The 23502-nt window shown below is 33.4% G+C and overlaps 1 protein-coding gene across 4 annotated transcripts in view; it reads left to right on the top strand.

Moving 5' to 3' along the window:
* LOC131675033 (latrophilin Cirl-like) overlaps window positions 1-12590 on the top strand; it is a 795927-nt gene extending 783337 nt beyond the window's left edge. For 2 of the 4 annotated variants that reach the window (XM_058953848.1, XM_058953849.1), the window contains one exon: window positions 7856-12590. In XM_058953848.1, the coding sequence (XP_058809831.1) occupies window positions 7856-8596 (741 nt within the window). In that variant the 3' untranslated portion in view covers window positions 8597-12590. The remainder of the gene's footprint in view (window positions 1-7855) is intronic. The other 2 variants (XM_058953854.1, XM_058953850.1) reach the window with 1 other exon arrangement.
* The last annotated feature ends 10912 nt before the right edge of the window (window positions 12591-23502 follow it).

Genomic DNA, 23502 nt, shown 5'->3' with positions numbered 1-23502 from the left:
GGTTTTTCAGATTGCTGATTATAAATTTGACGTCAGATTTTTTAAAAACCCATTTCGAGGAGACGTTTACTAGTAAAATATGGAATAAATTTAATGATTTTTTTGAAAATCTTTGTTTTAAATCGATTTTAACGATGTTTCATGATGTGATATATGAAAACAAGATTAACTTGGAATGTTTAATGCAATTCAAGATTTGAATACTCTTCTTTGAGTGTAGTTGAATGTGCTAACAGTATAGGAACATACTTGTTTGTATTGTGAAAAAGTAATGCTTTAAGTCTATGCTGTGATGATTCAATGAATAGTCGCCAATCCCCAGGTTTGTACATGTCTGGCTTTAATTCATCGATGAGTCTTTTACGTCAGTGTAGTAAACTAGATCTACATTCAAATACTTACGAGATTTTTCCTCTCGATTACGGTATGCACTTACTTTAATACCCTTTGTCGCCATATTTCTTCTCTTCAAGTCTGAAGTTAGTAACTCCGAGTGTCCTTTGGTTAAACTTAATGAATAGTTTGGTTATTTTTCAACAGTTCGCTCTCTACCGATAGGGACATACTTAATCATTGTTTAGAGAAAGATTTTCTTCACTTTCATCGGATTCGTGAAAATCCTCCTCATTAGTTGTATTATCACTTGAAATCATACATTAAGTTAATTGAAAAAATGATCAAATATATCTCTTGATTCCTTTTAAGCTTTTCATAAATACATTGTTTACAAACTTTATTACGGTCTATTATTGTTAAACAAAATATTCAATCGACTTTATCTTTTTGATGTTACTATGTTGTAGGAGTTATAAAATTTGCTTAGTACTAAGTAATATGCTACCTTATTTTCATGAGCATAACTGATGCTCAAGTTTGGATGTGAATAGCCTAACTACAATTTTCACTTACATTTGAGATACTTTATCTGAAGCAAGTATTAGTACTCTTTAGTAGTAATTACTAAAACCTGCAGTTGCGAAATATGTTGGTCAAGATGACAACTACCCTGAAAATGAGATGTATAGAATGATTCGTTTGGTCCAACTATTCGCAGTAACGAAACCAGCGAAGGCGCGCTGTCTTGTAGAGAAGTACTACGAGTAGGATGTGAGGATGATGCCGTAGTGTTTCTGGCGACGAGTTGACATTGTCCTCGTCAAAGTCAGAAAGCTCTTATACTTAGACCTGGGGAGGTATGGGAGCTTCACCCCTAAGACGGAGAACTCACTTGCGATCGGGACAAGATTCCTAGCGTGTAAAGTTTACATTCAATTTATGGCACATTTCAACCTTCAATCTTCAATAAACTTTGCTGGCATATATGATGTGTTTTGATAGTGACATTTTACAAGATAAAACCTGGGTTCCTCATATTGTATGTAGCTCATGTTATACAATGATAAATCGAATCAGTTCAAATCAGGACAGCGCCTAATTAAAGTTTATGATACCTTCAGAGTCGAAAGAACTAGAAGATAAAAGCGATAGTTATTTTTGTTTTAACAACAATAGAAGGGATAAGTAAAGTTAAGAAAGAAAGTATAGTTTATCCTAGCGTTCAGAGCGTCGAGTTTTCACAAAAAGTATTTGTAGAAGCATCCGGGAATGAAGAGTCTCGGGATAGTTTTACAATTAGTTTGGGCACTCTAAATGCAGATGATGATTTGACAAATCAAATTAACGAACAAGAAATTGACATCAATGATATCGCAACAAATGAGAAGAATTTTTACGAATCCGATGAAAATGAAGAAAATCTTTCTCTAAACAATTATGAAGAGTATGTTTTTATCCGTAGAGAGCAAACTTTTGAAAAATACAATTAGAAATATCTCAACGATTTAATTAACCAAATTGTACGTTGATTATAATAACCAAAGAACAATCGGATTTTCAAACTTCAGATTTGAAGAGGAGAAATATGGTGACAAAGAGTACTAAAGTGAATGCATACTGCAACCGAGAGGAAAAATCTCGTAAGTATTTGAATGAAGATGCAGATCTAGTTTTTTACACTGACGTAAAAGACTCATCGATGAATTAAAGCCAGACGTGTACAAACCTGGGGATTGGCGACTATTCATTGAATCATCACAGCGCAGACTTAAAGCATTACTTTTTCACAATACAAACAAGTATGCTGCTATACGGTTAGCACATTCAACTACGCTCAAAGAAGAGTATTCAAATCTTGAATTGCATTAAACATTCCAAGTTAATCTTGTTTTCATATATCATATCATAGAAAATCGTTAAAATCGATTTAAAACAAAGATTTTCAAAAAAATCATTAAATTTATTCCATATGTTACTAGTAAACGTCTCCTCAAAGTGGTTTTTAAAAAAATCTGACGTCAAATTTATGATCAGAAACCTCAAAAACCCACAATATACAATTTGCAATGCTTAATAATTGTTTTAAAGTTACAGAATGAAATTTCAATCGATTTCGAATCAAATTTAGCATGAATTTCGGCTTTTCCAGTTCTTTAGTAGTCTCAACTCAGTATGAGGGGTTGAAAATAGTAAAAAATATGCAGGGAAAGGCTATTTTTTATTGTAGATTCAGATTCAGCATTATATAATACGTAAGAAAAGGTATGTCTGGTCAAAAGTACAGAAATTTTTTTTTGTGAGTCTGTATTATTGATGATAGGTATTAAATATGTATAAAATTTAATATTTAAAATTCTATATGAATGTTTAACATAAAAATTTTTATCTACGTTGTGATTATACATTCTAATTTTTTCTTGCGTCGTCAGTATTAACCGATGAATACTTATTTATTAAAATCGTCTTATCATTTTTTTCAATGTGTACAAATCGATATTTTATTTTCTAACTTCTTTATTGTCCCGATAAAATGTTCTTAGTTTCGAGTTGCATTTTGATTTTGTTATTTCGTAGTACTTTCAGGTTTTTTGAATTTTTGGTAACTTGATCAACAGGATTTTACAATGAACTTATATTTACCTCTTACCGATCTCGACGGCGATTTTAATAATTTAGAAGTTACCGTTATTGTGGATGAAGTGTGATGTGTAAATTTAATATGTAATATGATCATGGATTTCTAATTTAAATAACAAATATGTATTTCAATCAAAAATTAATTTGGGTAGATAATTAGACAATTTAATTCAAACAATATCATTAATGAATATTTTTGGATTTATATGGAAATATAAATATATTTATATCCAAACAGCAAGAACATAAAATTTGTTGTAATTTGTTATTTTACAATTAAATTGATACTAATTTTTAATAAAATGTTAGGTAACATTTACGTGATTTCATGAAGTGAAAAGTCAAAAATGTAACAGAAAATTCTTGTTATACAATTGATACAAGTTTAACGTTTTTTAACGTTTATAATTAATCATACAAATTTATTTTAATCATTTTCTCCACGTTGTTAATCAGAAAATATTATGTAGACTTTTTTAAAATAAGAAAGCTTGAAAATTTCGAGAAAACAACTTGGAAAAATGTAGCTTCAGTTGGGTACGAAAATTATAAATAAATTCAGCTCAAACAGTCAATCATAAACTTTTTTGATTAAGTGATTTATACCACACTGTCTCCTCTTTTTACAAAATCTTATAGTCTCAACGCTCTTAAGGTATAAATTCCTTACGAGCTAAAAGTGTATCTAAGATTTTGATTCTTACCCTTATCCAATCGGAAATCCGATGTTCGTATTTCACGTAACTATTAGGCCTATGACCCTTGTAGTGTTGACTATAAATTAATTACATTTTGTACGATCACTTTGAAATTTTATCGAGTATCATCGATTGATCTCTACGAAGAAAATTCACACACTTATTTAGAAAAAATGTTGTATCTCTTATCTGTAAGTAAAAGGAAGAAGATCATTTTGACCGGTTTTCGGCCCCATATATTTTTGACCATTGAAATAAATTTTTTTATTATCATCTATATTAATAACTAATCGATTCCACAACAAACAGAACTTCTCCTCTCTTCCTCCTAGTAATAATCAAGGTCATTTCATTGTCAAATGTAGAAAAAGTTGCGAGAAAGTATTTGGTTATTCGGCTTAAATGGAATATATCTATAAGTTTTTAGGGTCGTCAAGTTCGAATACGAGGTAATCTTGGCTGTGTCAGAATACCTGAAAGTCATATGAAGATCAAGTCAAACCTGTATTGTATAGATTTCTATATTAGCTCATTGGAATATTATTTTAATGCTATTTCAAGATTGAGTAGAGGAAAAGCCAAACAAAAAAGTTGATCTACCTGTTATGTAACTTTTTATGGTCTCTGAGTCCGAATATAAGGTCTGTTTGTTCTTCTAAGGTCATGGTAATAAAAACCATGCGATTCATTGTAATTACGGCTCTTACAGTCACTGATAAAAAATATATATATAAAATCTGATTTAAGATTATTTTAAGGTAGATTTGAGAAAAATTACTTTATTAGATAGATTGGAGCCCAATTAAAGACCTATCTAATTGTACATACGAGCTCTGTCCGGAAAGTATCGGACCTACCTTTATATTTTCGTGCTAGCGTTATTCTTTATCATCTGGTGGGTAGCATCCTTCAAAGTAATCCCCACTTGATTGAATAACACGGTTCCATCGATGTTTCCACTTTTCTAAACAGTCATGGAACTCACTTTTAGGGATAGTCTTAAGTACACTCGTCGCATTGTTTTCAACCGTTGTTTTGTCATCGAATCGGTGTCCTTTGAGTGGTTTTTTTAGTTTTGGAAACAGCCAAAAGTCATAAGGGGCTATGTCGGGACTGTATGGAAGTTGTCGAAGCAATGCGATATTGTGTTTGCTCAAAAACTGCTGCACAAGATTGGATGAATGCGCTGGCGCATTATCGTGATGAAGAAGCTAGTCATCACTTTCCCAAATGTGCGGCCGTTTTCTTCTTACTGCATCACGCAAACGTTTCAAAATTTGAACGTAGTATTCTTTATTGATTGTCTGACCTGTTGGTGCATATTCGTGATGACAACACCTTCACAATCGAAAAAAACAATCAACATCGACTTAACATTGCTCTGACTTTGACGTCCTTTTTTTGGTCTTGGCGATTCAGAATGCTTCCACTGTGAAGATTGTTGTTTTGTTTCAGGATCATAACCATAAACCTATGATTCATCACCTGTAATAACTTTTCTAATCACATTATCATCATTATTGACCATTTCCAGATTGACCAGAGCGATTTCTAAGCGAATGTTCTTCTGCTCTGCTTTGAGCAATTTTGGGATGAATTTCGCACACACGCGTTTCATTCCTAAATTTTCGGTTAAAATTTCTGAAATGATAGTTTTTGGTATCCCAAGGTCTTCTTCTAGTTCTCGCACAGTCACACGACGATCTTGTTTGATTGCAAGTCGCACCCGCTCAATATTATCTGCAATTTTTGTCGTCGAAGGTCAGCCGGAACGAGAATCACTATCGACAGAAGTGCCCCCATCCTTGAACCGTTTATACCACTCTTTCATTCGTGTTTTGCTCATACACTCGCTTCCGAAGGCCTTTTGCATCATTTCAATAGTTTCCAAACTCGTTTTTCCGAGTTGAAAGCAAAATTTGATGCAAATTTGTTGATCTTGTTTTTCAGTCATTTTTGACAATATCAAAATCCGACGAACGCGAAAAAGGCACTGCAAACAAAGACACGCTGCGCATGAACTATACGTCCGGCAGGTGTCAGTAAGTAACCAATAGATTCGCGAGGCTTTAATGTTGACGTTTCTGTCCGGTAGAGGTCGCTCGAACACTATGGCGCGAAGATATAAACGTGGGCCCGATACTTTCCGGACAGACCTCGAAATCTGTTATATAATGAAAAGTGAAATGTTATATTGTTATTCTTGATTAATCTAGATTAAATTAACTATATGAATCTAACCCAACAATCCTATATTTATCCACATTGTTCGATAAAAACCGGGTAAAACCTCATACTAATAGATATTATTGATCACTACATTTTGTAAAATCTTGTTTTCCTTTCGAACCAGCTCATCATATCCCATTCTATGCATATTACTCCATAAAAACTTGTATCACATATTCTAATTCATATTACTTATAATTTATAGTACTCTATAATATCCTTCGTTACCGCATACCAAACCATATAATTTTGAGGTTACAGTCACTGATGTAATATCCGTGCAACATCTTACAAGTGTATAATTTATTTTTCACTTACAAAATGATAATTCCAGAGGATCTTAAAATGACTTCACTTACATCTTCAAAAAGTGATTTTATCAAATTGACTTTCAAATAATCTTACACCTTATTTAATACACATAAGGGTACTTCAGATTTAGAGTCAGCGACACCAGAAACCTATATAATAGGTAGCTTAATTTCACTTTTCATTCTTTACTTTATTTGACCTTTAAATGATCTGATATGCGGACTCAACGACCTTAAAACGTATAGATATATTCCAGTTAAGCCGAACGACTAAATAATTTCTCACGGCTTTTTCTGCATTTGACATTAAATTGATCTTGATTATTACTAGAAGGAAGAGGGTAGAGGTTCCGTTTGTTGTGAAATCAATTAGTTATCAAATATGAATAATAATAAAAAAATTATTTTCTATGGTCAAAAATTTAAGGGGCCGAAAACTAGCCAAAATGACTCACCTTCTTAGTAAATTTTCTAAAAAAAAAGCAAAATACAAGAGTGCATTTTATTATTTTTTGATTTGAATAACTTACTATAATATTATCAATTCGTATCATATGAAATTTAGTATTTTGCGATTCTCATTACGATTAAAAATTCACTAATTCAACTTACCGATCGCTATTTATAGAAAAAATATTTTAATGCGTTCCGAATCTTAGAAACTTAATAATAAATTTATAGGCTCAGTTTATATAAGTATGTTTTCCACTTAAAACGCTGTTCTTTACAATACTAAAAAGGACATAAGACTTTTGATCATTGCCACTTCGATCGAGTTAGAGCTTTCGATTGTTGTTAACTAATTAAAAAATGTTTACTTATGTAGGAGTTGATAACATTTTTAAATTACAAACAATGTATTTTTTAAATTGTAAAATTTTATATATAAATAATATGTATTTCTTTATCTTCGAACAGAGAATAGGATGTTATTTTTTATTTTTACAAAAACTTATTTTTTAGCAGTTCAAAAATGTTTTGTTTATAATTGTTTTTTGATACTAAGACAACTTACCAAATTTCGAATTCATGTACAACCCGAAAAAGTAAATAGCAAACCATTGTTAGAGTTCATGTAAGTTCAAAAGGCGATTAAGATCTCTCATTGGCTACCAAACTAAATAGAAACCCTTAGGAGTAATGGGCAAGTTTTTGTGTAAAACCTTGTATAAGAATTTCCATTGAGAATTCAATTTGAAAATACATATGTTACGGGTGTACTTTAGGCTAAAAATTTTGTTGATTTAGTAGAAAAAAGTATAAATTATTTCTGGAAGAAATTCTACAAATGAAATGCATATACATTTTTTAACTTTACAACGAAAGGCACAGTCCAATTATACGTATGGCGTAAAATGGTATAATTCAACCTTTATGTACCGTATCATAAAATACTTGCTAATAAATAAATATCATTACTTATGATTGTTAAAGAAGAATATCATGACTTTCGTAAAGTTACTTTAACTTTAATAACAAAATAAGCTCAATATTAAAATTTCTTGAAGTTTTTACTAATACTTGATCCTTTATAATATCGACGTAACTAAATTCTACTTATAATTATTTATGCAAAGAAACATATTTATAACCTGATAGGTATTAAATAAATCTATTTTGATGTTTTATTTTTTTTAATTGCAGAGCACATCTTTTAAGTCATATTCACGGGGATTAAATCACGAAGTTTTGGAGAAAGAGGAAGACATTGAGCATATAGCAGGTCAAGCTAGCCATTATAGTATTGGCATAGCTAGCACACTCCAAAGCTATGGATTAAGGTCTCGGGAGCGTCGATTTATTACAGAACTTGAAGCAGGGTCACGCGCCACTACCGGTCGTCGTGCCGCCTCGCCCTACAATCATACTTACACTGAGATCTGTGATAGTCGTCATCAGCAGCAGCAACAACAACACCACATGGTGTTACATCATCTACACGCTCATGGTTATGGCTTTTCAGATCGTCCAGATCATGAGGATCCTGTTTATGAAGAAATTGAGCGTAGTTGTCAGCAGGGATTGCCACCGTCATCCCAACTCGTTACTGATTATGAGCTTGCCGATATGTCGGATGAGGAAACTCGCCGCCAAAGTGACATGTCAAGACAGTCATCTCGAAGTTACGGTGACCACCGACCTCTCATTCCTTACTCCCCTGCTCAAGAACGAGGCCTAGAATCTTCTTGGGTCCTTGAAAAACAACTCCGTCGGCAGATTCAGCACCAGTTCGATTTATCAAGTGAGCAAAGCGTCCAGAAGCAGCATGACCATACACGTACCGTTGCTGTTCTAGATGGACACACCGTTGTCTGTCACTTGCAGCCTCAAACCGAACTTTATACAACTCGCAACCTTGCACCACCATCCTACAGCGAGTGTTAAACGCATCAGCTGATTTTCAACCAATATAACCTTCTGTGATCCCGCACTTGCGATCTTCTCGAACATATCTTCTGTACCATGCTCTATTCTATTTTCATTGTCTTTTTTCTGTATAATCTATTATTTGTCCTTTAGCCAATCAATAGTTTCATCTACTTGTTCTTTCACTTGTATATATGCTCAGTCCAGGAGCTTGCTTTGTTCCTGTGTGAAAAAATACGTCCAAGAATAAGATAATTGTTTTTATTATATCAGATCATGTTATACGTATGTGTATGTGTGTTCGCGCGTATGTGTGTGTCTATATATCGTAGTAAATAAATAAAATGTCATCAAATACCACAATACGCACTAAAAAGTCCAATATTCTTCTATTAGCCTAGTTGAATCAGTCATTTTACTTAAGACGGGGCATAGGGTTAAATATCTAAGCTTATTTCACCGATTAGAAGATTATATTGAGCGTTCATTTGAACTCCTGTTTGTATACTGTATTGTTTATTAGAATATTAAGTAGTAGTTGTATAAATGCAAAGTACACTATTAAAACAATGTATTTTACATTTCTATTTTCATTAAATCAGTTTTAGCAAAATTCTTTGAATATGTTAATAATCGTAGGGGCATTTCTTATTGCTACAAATAAAGAAATTTTAACAATGAATCAAATATAATATATAAGTTCATGAAAAATGAGCGTATATTTGTTCTATAAGCTGTTGTTTTCCATTTGTATTTATGATGATTTCGGTCAGCATTTAAGTTTTGTTTTTAATTGTAAATTGTGAACATTAAAACTTCTTTAATGAAATGTATTTTGTGCGTATACAACTAACTTCATACTTCCAGTAACTTATGAAAATGAAAGTTAAATAAATCGAATGAAATTATTTCATTTATTAAGATTAAGTTGTACATTTATTTCATGTATAAACTTTATCATGATGACTGATTCAACCAAGCCAATATATGAATATCTAACTATGAAGCGTGCAGTACGCTATTAATTTGCATTTTACTTGATGACTAGACATTTAGCAAATTGCCTGAAAGTGCTTGAAAGTCTAAAAAGCACAAGTATTCACAGATAGCTAATTTTAGTAACCCTTCTAACTTGAGCGTTTTTATTTTTGATATAATATATTTTTCTGAAGATCCGTGAAATTCGGTCTTATAGATCTGATATCAGTCTCCTTGTCAGTAAAATTTTAGTAAACATGTTGCAAAGATAATAATTTTTTAATGATTCCGTAAGATTTATGAAGAACATTTTGCAAAGATATTTATTTATTACTGGTTTCGTGAGATTTGTTGTGAAAAATTATTTATACTTGAGCTGTCTCTTTTTCAAAATAATAAATATTACTTTTAATGTTTGTACTTATAAATCAAAATATTTCAATTTTGTGCCCTATAAAAACACTACCTTAACTACACTACTACAAGATCTTGATTGAAAAATATAAATGTGGTGTGTGTAAGTCTGAATGTCTGAATAAACAAAAAATTTTTTCTTGGGTGATTAGATTTCTTGTGATCTCTACTCAGACTTAACGGGAAACTTTTAAGCGAATTTTTCTATTTTTCATAACAACTTTTTTATGAAGTTTAGAAAAGACATTTAAAAAAGTACCCAAAAAATATTTTTTATACATTCAAACGTACAGAATCATGCACTGGATAAACTTATTTAAGTAAATAAGATTTCAGAGACAGTGCCTTTGTGTGACTAAAATTTGAGATTTTTAGAAGTATAAGAATAACAATAAAAATTTATTTAGAATTTTACAAGGAGAAGAATCCGTGCAGACTTAATTCTTTCCATAAAATTTAGTATCATATAAATCATATAAATGGCAAAATCAGGGTACCACAATTATATAAAAAAGGATAGAATAATCAAACAAGTTTCTTTCTCGTCAGATTTATATTAAATTTAAAATAAAATACACAGGCTAGCGGTTCTAGATCACGATCTTTTCTTTACATCTTTAAAAATAGAAAATGTATGTAAATTTAATATAACTTTTAAGGATCATGGTCAGTTTTATTTTATAAAATTACAAATTGTATTTGTCTGTAAGTTTACTTAGTGTAAAATTTGAGATAAAACTTGTGTTGATTCACGTAAATCTTTAATCATATTTTTTGGATTCCAGGCGTATTTAGAGTTGACTTCAAAGTTTATTTGAGGTAATTTCTTTTATCCTTGAACGTATTATGCGTACACACAACAACAGCTTGCTCCCAGACTATCAGTCGATTGTGCTAAAGCCAAAACAATGGTCGTTAAAAAAATATAATACATTTTATTTTCGTACAAAAATAGCACTCTTCCGTTTTAAATGCGAAAGCATTTCAATTCACACCACAAGAAAAAATCCATGTTTTAATTTTCACAATAAAACGCTCATTAATTTTTAGAAATGAATTATTAATGAACCTGATGTACGTTTGAAATACTAATACAGTTATGTATACTATGTGCATAGTTATGAAAAAATAAATGGATTAGATGTAATCAAACGTGAAAACTTAAAGATTAAAACAAAGATTATTGTTACTGTTATTCATAACAATTGATCAAAAGCAATAGCAACAAAACTAGAAGTTTTCAAAGTTAGCAATTTACAACGTATACTGTAGTATAAAAATTATCAATTCATGATTTTCTATATAATAATTCTCCGTAAATCAACTTTGGTTTTTTTCATAAAACTGATTTTAATAATATAGTTTGATTCAGTTTTTAAATAGCATTATTGTTTATAGATAAAAGAGAAATAATAGTTATTTCAAAAAAATCAACGCCAAGTTTTGGAAAATCTTCATTACTTTAACTTTACTATTAAAGGCCATGGCAGTGACCTGCCTTATGAATATAGATGCGTTTATAGAGAACACGATAAACAAATCAGCTTCATTTATGAAAATTTTCAATATTAATTATATATATCTAAAATTTGTAGTACTATCTTTATTGTAAACTTATACTTTTAAGGGTACGTAGTCATTTTTTTTCGCGTACTTGAATCGTGATTTTATTTAGACAAAATTCAAATGAAGCTTTATTTCTATGAAAGTTAAAACATGCTTTTTTTGGTGGATAGTCTAGACATGCTAATTGTTATAAGAGTAGACGTACTAGTTTTCATTATAACTATCGTAAATTTTTGATAAGAGAAAAACCGGTAATAAAAATAAAATTTAGTTGATTTTATTTACTAAATTCCTATGATGACATTGAATGAATTTAAAACCGGAAAATAAGCGCATGCTATTTATTTCTTTTAGAATGTATGATATGAGGATCATTTACTTTAGGAAGACTATATTATTATTATTATTATTATTATTATTATTATTATTATTATTATTATTATTATTTCTATTAATATTATCAATACAGTTATTATTATTATTATTATTATTACTAGGATTATTATGGTTGTCATCTTTGCGAAGAAACAAGAGAATTGGAAAGTATTGCGATTTAAGACAGAACTTTTCTAGAATATCGACGAATCTTTTTAATGATTCTACCATCATGAATTAGTTTGCAGCGTATTTATTGCTTAAGCTAGTAAATATAACCGCACAATTGATTCACAGAATTTATTTGATTGATTTAAATTTCACAATCAATTGAATATTAATCATAACCGTAGTTACATAGATAAGCATTTTCCTGTATAAATATCAATATAATTGGAATTTCAATATATGTTAAAAATCAGGCAGACAATTGAATGGTTATCGCGCATGCAAAAATAATTCAATGTAATTGTAAATTCATTGCATTCCATCCATTTGAAAGTGAGTTTTAATATATTTGACGAGTACAGCAGCTTAAAATAATATTCAAACTGTTAATATAATATACACTCCTCGCAAAAATTAAGGGAACAAAAAAATTTGTCAAATTTTTGGCTGATTGTCAACAGGCGGTATTTCAGTGAGAAATGGTCGTACAGGAAATAAAAAAATAAAGCTATTGAAGCTTGAAGATTCTAGTTTTTAGTTTTTTTGGTTAAAAATTTTTTGGAGCTCCGTATTTCATGCAATCCTTATACAAAGCGCAAAAAGAATTTTATCCAAATTTTTTACATTTTTTTTCTTACTCTACGGGCATGGAAAAATTTGTTCGAGCTACGCCAATACATAGGTCTTTTAACCTGTTTATTCTTCTTCACGCTACTTTTCGCGGAGCTCAATTACGATCATTTATCTCCGAGATATCGAACTTTGAATGCAAAAGGATCCTTTTGCATCCAAAATGCGATATCTCTGGAACTACTGGTCGCACAGCGAGCGGACACCGAATTTCATCATCTGCATAAAATTTCCGATAAAATACAGTCAAACGTTAGTAAAGTGAAAAAATTTTTTCCATCTCTAACATTGAATTGATAAAAGTGAAAAAAGTGGCATTTTCCCCTTTTTTGGTTACTTGACTGTATCTTCAGTAATATGGGCGAAAAAGGTACGGTTAAAGAGAAATTTTACAGTCTAATGTCCCCCAAAGAACCCCCTAAATTTTTGGAGCGATCGATTCAGCGGTTTTCCCGGACCAATTGATCAAAATTTATAAAAAATTAAAGGAACAAGGTTTTTGTTCCTTAACATGAAGCAAACTTTTTAAAAATCAAAAAATTCCATTTTTTTGTCTGTTTACGCAATTTTATGTCTGTTTACGATTAATTTTGAAAAAAATTGAAAAAAAAAACATTTTTTTCAAAAATCAAAAAAACATTTTTGTAAAATAAAAAAAAAAATTGTTTCCACTGACTATAAAATATTGTTCTCTAGCGATTGATGACCGATTTACCGCCGGCATTAGCGTTATCCAAAGCATACCACGTGGGGGTTGCTTGGTCGGATTTATGCTTCTTTTGTGCTTACGCACGTGTGCGAGTGATTTTTGGAAAGAAGAGACCCCGTGGCTCGTCAGCTCCACAGTATTTTACGACTCCAAACTCACTTTCCAAAGTGTGTGTGTGTGTATGTGTGTATGTGTGTGTGTTTAGTATCGAGTATTTCTGCCTCTACTCTGAATCACAGCTTGCAATCGGTGCCGCATATTGGAAATGCAATTGCGGATCATCCGCTGAGGAATCTGACGCCAAACTCTTATCAAAGCAATCTCTAATTCAGCTAAATTTCGGAGGTTTGGGTAACTCTGACGCAATCGGCGGCCCAAACTGTCCCAGACATGCTCAATTGGATTGAGATCAGGACTCATTGCAGGATGCCTTAACAACTGAATGTCGTTTCTCTCGAAGAATCGACGAGTGATGTTCGCCGTATGAGGCCTTGCGTTATCCAGCATAAGAATGAATCTTCTCGCGTTTCTCCATATTGGTAACACATGACGTCTCAGAATCTGGTCAATATAACGCCTGGCATTGAGGTTATCTCGAACAATAACCAAAGGAGCTCGAGATTCTCGTGAAACTCCCGCCCAAATCATTACTGATCCTCCATTGTAAGCGGCTACTGAACGCATCAAGCGTTGTGCATAACGTTCTCCTGTACGACGCCAAACTCGAGGTCTTCTGTCGTTACCATATAGACAAAATCGAGATTCATCTGAGAAAAGAACATTGTTCCAGTTTCTCATCGGCCAGTTCACATGGTTACGAGCATACTGCAAACGAGCTCTTCGATGTGCAGCGGTCAACATCGGCCCACGAGCAGCATTTCGAGCACGCAGTCCAGCTTCGTGAAGGCGATTCCTTACTGTTGTTCGAGAAATGTTTCGAGGCGGTCTTTGTTGTTGTCGTTGTCGTTATTGTTGTTGTTGTTGTCGTTGATGTTGTTGTCGTTGATGTTGGCGGTTGGGGAAGTTTTGGGCGATGATGTTTGCTGGAGCAAAAGGTTCTTGAAGGGCGTGTCGAATGATTGCTCGATCGTCTCGGCGAGTCGTCTCTCGATGTCGGCCTTGTCCAGGGCGTCGCTCGAATCGATTTGTTTCCAGGTATCGGTATTAGGCACGAGACACTACCGAGGGACTAACACCAAGTCGTTCACACACCTGCCGATACCTATACCCCTCCTGAACAAGAATTACTAGCTGAGCAACTTCTGGGGCAGATAAATGCAGCCTCGGAGGCATTATGGAAAAAATTAATGTTTACGAGAATCAAGCAGCCGTCAAAAAGTTCTTTAGAATTTACGAAAAGAAAAGTTTAGTTTTGAAAAAAACTGTTGAGTGGTTTTTTACTAAAAAGTCGAAGAGTTTAGAAAAAAAACTGTTTTTTTTTTTTATCGCGTTTTGGCTTCACAGAAGACTTATCACGCGGAATTTCACAGACCGAGTAATGGATACACCTTAGGGGTATCAACTTTGATTTTTTTCAAATCAATTTTTTTTAAGCGTAATTGAGGCTTGAATGTATCCATGACCTAAATGAATCAAAATGAGTGACTAATCGATTATTAATTTTTTGTTTGAAAAGTTTTTTCAGATTTTTGAAACATTTTTTTTTATTTTTGAAAAAAAATATTTTTATTTTCCATTTTTTTCAAAATTAATCGTAAACAGACATAAAATTGCGTAAACAGACAAAAAAATGGAATTTTTTGATTTTTAAAAAGTTTGCTTCATGTTAAGGAACAAAAACCTTGTTCCTTTAATTTTTTATAAATTTTGATCAATTGGTCCGGGAAAACCGCTGAACCGATCGCTCCAAAAATTTAGGGGGTTCTTTGGGGGACATTAGACTGTAAAATTTCTCTTTAACCGTACCGTTTCCGCCCATATTACTGAAGATACAGTCAAGTAACCAAAAAAGGGGAAAATGTCACTTTTTTTCACTTTTTTCAATTCAATGTTAGAGATGGAAAAAAATTTTTCTCTTTACTAACGTTTGACTGTATTTCATCGGAAATTTTATGCAGATGGTGAAATTCGGTGTCCGCCTGCTGTGCGACCAGTAGTTCGATATCTCGGAGACAAATGATCGTAATTGAGCTCCGCGAAAAGCAGCGTGAAGCTGAATAAACAGGCTGAAAGACCTATGTATTGGCGTAGCTCGAACAAATTTTTCCATGCCCGTAGAGTAAGAAACAAAATGTAAAAAATTTGGATAAAATTTTTTTTGCGCTTTGTATAAGGATTGCATGAAATACGGAGCTCCAAAAAATTTTTAACCAAAAAAACTAAAAACTAGAGTCTTCAAGCTTCAAGAGTTTTATTTTTTTATTTCCTGTACGACCATTCCTCACTGAAATACCGCCTGTTAAAAATCAGCCAAAAATTTGACAAATTTTTTTGTTTCCTTAATTTTTGCGAGGAGTGTAGTAGAACGAATTTTTACTTCGAAAAGAATAAATGTAAATTTACGTTTTCCAAGATTCGACTAATGCCGTATGACGATTTATCATAACGATCATATCATTGCTAAATTTTGATCAAGATTCATACTTTTAGACAAACATGGATGTATACTTATACCTATAAATATTTGTAGATAATGTAAATATAATTTTGTACATGTTGATGCGTCATTCAGCGCTGCTTATGAAACTTATGTAAAAAATACCATTTTGAAATATTGTCATAAACAACATTGTGCTAATTTGCATGAATGTAAAGTAAAATCAAGCTGTTCTAAATATTGATTATAATAGTAATGTAAATAAAATATGTGAAATGTAAATGAAATATATAATCCTTTGTTATTAATGATCCTTTTATGTAGTCATAGAATAGAATATAAACTCATTAATTTCAATTGAGCAATTTTCCAAATTTTACTATTCAATAAAATGTTTTCATATATTCTATTTTTACAAATGTTTTTTTTCAGAAATGATAATTAACTGAATAAAAAATTATATTTTCTCATACATAGGTGATTCTTGGTTATTTCCATAGGCTTAGAAACACCAGGTCACGGATTTTTGTCATTTGTTGCACAATTGTTGTACATATTGAAGTAAATTTTTCCCAAATTTTTATCTCGAAATATTGATTATATAAAAAGTTGTAACGTGGCGTTACAAATACGCAAGCGAAGAAGATAAGTGTTAGGAGCTACGCACATAAGCAATGAGCGGGAAACATAATTTAGGTAATTGTAATAGAGAGGGCGACACGCGTGAAATGATTATCGGTGGAGGGTCAACGCTAGCCGCGAGAAAAAAAGAGAACGCACGAGTTTTCCTCAGCAAAAGAAACAGCGTCACCACGATGGCGCGCGAGTGAGATAAGAAATGATCACTACGCAACGAACGATTTTTGGGAACGCGGTTACATCGAAGTCCTTCCTAGTAGCACAGGAACAGGGAAGTAAAATACAAGTGTGAGATCGAGGCCCTGCTAAACCGTGTACCTATGTAAATGTCGAATCTGTTTATTTGTCTCTCTTTTTATCTCTTTTCAATAATAATAAAAAGTATACTAAGTGATTCGGCGGAATCGTTTAGAACGCGATATATTTGTGCCGAGTAAGTAATTACTATTAGCGACTATTACTGTACACCAGACTTGCTTTTCGAAATAAAAAGAATATTTCGACATATCTGAACTAATTGTCAGTCTTCCATCAAAGTCCTATTTCCTATCCATTCTCATTTCAGCAGGAACCAGCGAGCCACGCCTCTCCGTGGGCACACATGACACAGCGTGTGTGCATCTTATCTGAGCTACCTGCAGACGTGGCTTTCGCGGATAAATAATATAACTTTTATTTAGGTTCTAGAGGATACCTAACGCGAAAGTACCCCACGTTACAATAGCGCCCAACATTGCGCCATAAGTTTGTCCTGGCTATCTATTATAATTACGTTTCTCGTTCGTTGCTTATGTGCTCTGCTCCTGGCACTTATCTTTCTCACACGCGTATTCGTAATGTCTCGTTACAGAGCCCCCGACGAAAATGGAAAACTAGGGTTTTCCTACACATTTGACATGAGCGTCCGCATCATTATCGGCTAGTCATGGTTTTCTGACGCAATCTCTCTCTCTCTGTCACATTTTGACGTGTCGTTAATGTCTGAGTTATATTTGCCGGTACTTAATTTTATAAAAAATTTTTATCATCGTTACCGTTAATACAAAGATTTTTTTTTGCATTGTCATAGACGTAGAGAAAAAAAAATGTGTATGTAATGCTTATGCTAAGTGCGTTAATCTACAATAATTATAACGCTATTTATACATATGTTTATTATTATTATTATTTTACTTAATTATTCCTTAATTCTAATATGTAAAGAAGTACTTATTTTACATAGGTTAGGAGAATATAGGAAAAATAGTAAAATATATAATGATCGCGTTGAGCGGCGATGGTGTTGCGATATTTCGCTTGTTAGATGTGCGACGCACATATTGTTGCTGTATCTCTCTCTCACTGCATGTCTTAGATGTGTGGCGAAGATGATGTAGCGTTGTCTCACTTTTAGTGCAGACCTTGTGATAGGTACAAATTTGCGTGAAGCGAATTCACCCCGTAAAGTGTAGGCCCTTTTGACAGTCGAGCGGCCTCGGATTCAGGTGGTTGCCAAGCTCTACGAGAACCCCGGCCCGCCCGCGCTTTTATTGTAGAATATTTAGTTGCGAGGGGACCACACGATATCGTGATCCAGACTCTTCAACTTTATTATTGACTATTACCTAAAAAATGAACATCGAAATCCCTAGTCGCGAGAGGATATTCGAGTACAGACCAGTGAATGGAGAAAACTCATATGGATATATCTGAATTTGTCGTTTTATTACTCGTTATTAATACACAAAAGTTGGGATTTTATCAATTTAATAATTTAAAGTACATAGTCTACATATCTAATAATCATCAAGTTCCTACGCAAACACGTGGATATAACTTATGCTCATAGCTATACGCAATAGAATAATTAAAAAGAAAAAAAGATGTATATAATTTCACTTAGTAGTGTCTATCACAGAGAAATTATGTGAATACTCACTTCTTTTAGATATAGTTTTGATGGTAAATAGTATATAGGTCCAATATATTTTATTCCGGTACTACGTATGTATTCAACGTAATAGTTTTAATTTATTTCAATCCAATAAATTGAATGAATCCAATAAGTCCAATCAATCCAATAAATGCAGTAAGTTCAATAAATCCAATAAATTTAATAAACTCGATACTTTATTTATATTCAACGTAATTTTTTCTATTTATTACAATCCAATAAATTCAACACTCTGCGTATATACATATATTTGAATTCGTATAATTATGCTTGAAGCTTAAGTTTATCCATATGTTTGCGTATACTTTTTCTGTTAGGTAGTTCCAAAAAAAAGGTTTTTTATTTTATGATTCAGGGTTTCAATAATTTTTAAGGGTTCTTGTAATAACTGTCGGCTATCCCTAACCTAGGTTCATTCAATATCCAAACATAATCACCGACTTTTCCTTACGCGCTTGTCGTATCGGTCCTTGAATTTTTCCTTTTCGCGAATTGGGTTCTATTCTTAGTTCTGTTAGACGTAAAATTAAGTCATGCAGGTATTGGTTATAAGTGCCTAGCTTTTCCTCCCTTAGGATCTTCATAGGGAAACGAGAAATTCGCTCGTAAACTAATTGAAAGGGGTTGTAACCGGTTCCATTATGTATGTTCCATTATATTATAGGTGAAAACAACAAAAGGCGTTAACCGATCCCAGTTATCGAATCGTTCCAAGTACATTCGTAGAAAATCATCTAAAGGTTTCTCTCTCGAGGACCATTAGTCTGAGGCCTATGTCCAAAAGTCGTTAAATGGTTAACTTTAAACAAGTGTAGTAATGACTCCACATACTCCGAAAGAAAATTTGTTCCACTATTTGACAGTATTGCTCTCGGGGTACAGAATTGGGATATTAAATATCTAGCTAACGCATCAGCAATAGTGGCCGTCCTAAAATCTTTTATTGGTACAACAATTAAATATTTGGTCAAATTGCATGATCAGCTGATGACGATTTCCACTAGATGTAGTTCGTAATTTCCCTACGGTGTCTATCGATACTTTGTCAATCTATCGATCGACGTGTTCGTGATCAGCATTGTTTCTTTAGTCTTATCTTGGTCAGTTTTCTTCTCTTTGTTGTGTGTATAATTCCTTAATCATTTTCATTTATTTACCTTTTCCCCCCTTCCCGCCTCGATTGCTATGAACGAGTGCACCTCACTTGCCTACCTTAAAAATTGATAATGAGCGAGCTTTCCTTACAATTCAATATATCTTTCCCCAGCCCCGGCCAACAATACTGTGCTTTGATCTTTTGGTATGTCTGAATAACACACTTGTGACTCCTACTAGACTGTCGTGTAGGATCCTAATTATTTCCGGCCACTGTTCTGGCGGTGGGAAAATGGTCTTCCCATAGCATATAATTACATTTATAGAGCTATTTTTAAAGTTTCTTATCAGGATCTCCGTCAATAGTCCAGGTCCAAGATCACTAGTATAGTCTACTAGTCTAGTAATTCGGAAGCTCGTTACGTTTTTCTCAAGAAATATCTTCCTCAGATTCATAAGTCCAACTTTCATAGTTTCTGCACTAATAGAGTCATGATACTTATATTTAATAACAATGGAGAAAATACTATGATTTTTGTATTTATTTGTTAGAATTTGTCTGATTTTTGGTTTCAAGGTTTTCATGTTTCCCAGATCTATAGCACCAATTTCGCTTAGTAATTTCGAAGTAGAGGTTTGATCGTTGCAATCTGGAGACACAAAATGCACAATATTATCCCGTTTATACGTCAAAAACTATTGACTCGTGTTTACATTATTTTGTAGGATATATCTCGCAGGTCTTAATGAAAGATTACCACTCGTGATGTCACTGCTCGAACTCGAATTCTTGTAATTTTCTGGTCTTCGGTATTGGTTGATTGGTCCAGGTGGTGGCAACATGAAAAATATTTCATCATCCACTGGTTTCTTTGAAATATGTAATTCCACAAGACTCGTTCACGGGGTCTTATTCCTCGGGTATGCCATCAAGACCTTTGAACCTCACCGTAGGTTGAGTTCCTTTAACTATAGGGGTGCTTTCGCCTGCCGGTATCCCTGTTTTAATCGTCGGGGTAATCTCAAGACATCGTGGCTGCTACGGTTTTTTCAGCTTCCCTACTTTTCTCAGGACTTATTTCTTGAGTAGTGTACAAGTGACGTTGGCTCTCGTGTATCAAATGGTCCATGTCCGGATCACTGCTGTGCTCTAGGTGGGTCCCTACTAATTTTTGTGATTCTTCCACTAGTTTCGTTATTCTGTCCTCTGTTACTTCATCGGAGTCATTTACTTCGTCATATAGGTCAAGGTCCCATAGTGTTTCCTGTAGTTCTTGTGGAGGATCATCCCCATCTGAGAAAAGAGAGGGCATTTCTATAGTTTGATTGTCTCGCGCGAGCCCCATGTCAACCCAATAATATGACGTATTGTCCAAGCTCTTATGTCGTCGTAGGCTGGCTTCAGATTTCCAAACTTCATTTGCTTATAAATCGGTTCCATGTTCCAGAACTTGTTCCTCACATCTTTTGTTCTCACTTTTGTTTCCTTCAAACATATTATCTTCAATTTCTCCTGAACTTCCACTAGTTTGAGGTCCACTAACTACTAGTTCTATAGGTTTGGTACCCGTATCACTCGCTACTCGTTCCGTATTAGGATCCTCTGGTACATTGTCAGAGTCTGATTCATCACTTTGAACTCTTGTTCCGCGATGTTACGGGATTTTAAATATACCAAAAACTCACCATTTTGCCCCTTCAGGTTAGAACAAAACCAGACGTGATGAACAAATTCTGACTCCAGATTCGAATTCTACGCAAAAAATTACTTCCGAAATGACTCAGATGGCCAATAAGAATCACAATGTCTTATATTACAGATCTGTGTTGTTGTTTTTTTTATTTTTACATATATCCTGTCGATTCCTGTGTAGTCTTCTTTTGGATCATCGTGCAATTTTTGAATTACATCCTTCGTTCAACTTTTGGGTTATTGGATTGGGTTATTGGATCATAAATAAATTATTTCGGACCTACGAATTCACCCAAAAATTATAATCAACTAAATAATTGTCACTTATTAAGCCCACTGTGGTTCGTGAGTTTCGAAATTAAGGGAGTATGGTGAATACGATGCTAGTTAGTCGAGAGAGCGCTTCGACTAGCTATTGACTCGTGTAGTGGCAATCATAAGTTTGGCAACGTCGCACATACACTCCGCTCAACAGCCATTCGCCGCGACATGTTTACATGCTCTTTCTCTAACCTAAAAGATAGCCTAATTATATATATGTTGAATAAATATGAGTGATAATAATGGAAAATGGTTTTGGAAAGGCAAAAGAGTTACTCAAGCAGTTTATAAGAAACGATGCAAGCAAACAGAGATAGGAAAAGGTATAAGAAAACGACAGAGCGAGAACATGCAAACGGATACAGTGACAGACTTGGCACCAACAACAACAATAAAGTCTAATATCGAAGGACGCATAATAATTCATGTATATACTTTGGTGCAACAACTATTCTGTATTAAATGTGGATCAACTTTGTCTTTAGTTGACTGTGTTAAAGAAAAAAAAAAAAAAAGTTTAGCCTCTATTTTCTACGTAAAATGTCGATCATGTCAAGTAATTACTGCAGTAAATACAGACAAAATACATGAAGTTCTTGGCAAAAAAAGTCATTATGATGTCAATACAAAAACTGCTATAGGTTTGTATAATATAAATTTACATCAAGTGAATATAGTTTGACATCGATCATTCATCAAATTATAAATTTTGATAGGTTGCTTGGATGCTGGAATGGGTTGCACACACGTGAATAAATTATTGTCAGGGATGAATATTCCACAGTATAATTGGCAATCCTATAAAATTCATGAAGAAGAAGCAGGGTTAGCTGCACAGAAGTTAGCTCGTGAAAGTTGTATTCGAGCAGTTGCTGAAGAAAGGCGATTGACACTTGAAAATATGATGAGATTGAAAAAATGCTGTAGGTTTATACACAGAATGTCGATGTTTGCGTAGTACAAATCTACTCTTAATTATGAGATAGTAAAACAGGCTGACAAAAATCATACGAGTAAGGGCGTTACTAAAGCTTTATGGAAAATCGAGCCTAAATTCAAAGAACTAAATGGTGACAGCATAAATTATTTGGATAAATGTTTCAATTATTGCGTTTCTCAAAACATTGGTGACTCTCAACGTATGGCCGTTGTTGTACGAAACATACCAAATCATAGTTTTAACTTGCACGCACTATGTGGTCCCTGGTGCAAATTTAAAGAAAATCCTACTTCCTATCGTCATAGTATGATTGGCGTAGGGTTCAAAGAGGCAAATCTTTATAATGCTTTACTCGAAATTTTGGACGACTTAGCTGATAAGGCACAACAATACTCTGTAGGTGCTTTCACCAACCCAAATGAAAGCATGAATGCTTCAATTGTAAGTAGGGCTTCCAAGTCAAGACTATATTGTAAGACTATGTCTGCACATCAAAGAGTGGCGGTATCGTCGGTAGACAGAAATGAGGGTCAGATATATAAATGTGAATTGAGTGCAAGTGTCAACTGTTCGCCAGGTAGATATACTAGATTATACGCAAACCAACGTGATCACACTAGCCGTAAAAGATATATTCATACACAAACGCCAGAGTTCAAAAGGCGACGACTATTTTTGATAAAAAAGAAAATAGAGCTTAGAAAGAAAACAGCTTTAACTGAGGGATATACCTTTTGAAGTGTCTTGATGTAAACGTACCCATAGCCAGTTTTTCGGAAGACGTTCAACCAATGATAGTTCTATTTGATTTAGAAACTAGTGGCTTTCGCAAAACTGCAGACATTTTACAAATAGCTGCTAAATTCGGTGAATTAGAGTTTTCAACGTATATACGACCAAGTGAGG

This window comes from Phymastichus coffea, unplaced genomic scaffold, assembly GCF_024137745.1.
Source record: "Phymastichus coffea isolate CEN01 unplaced genomic scaffold, Cenicafe_Pcof_1.1 PCOF00015, whole genome shotgun sequence".
Classification (NCBI taxonomy): Eukaryota; Metazoa; Arthropoda; class Insecta; order Hymenoptera; family Eulophidae; genus Phymastichus; species Phymastichus coffea.
This window is presented reverse-complemented; position numbering and strand designations above follow the sequence as displayed.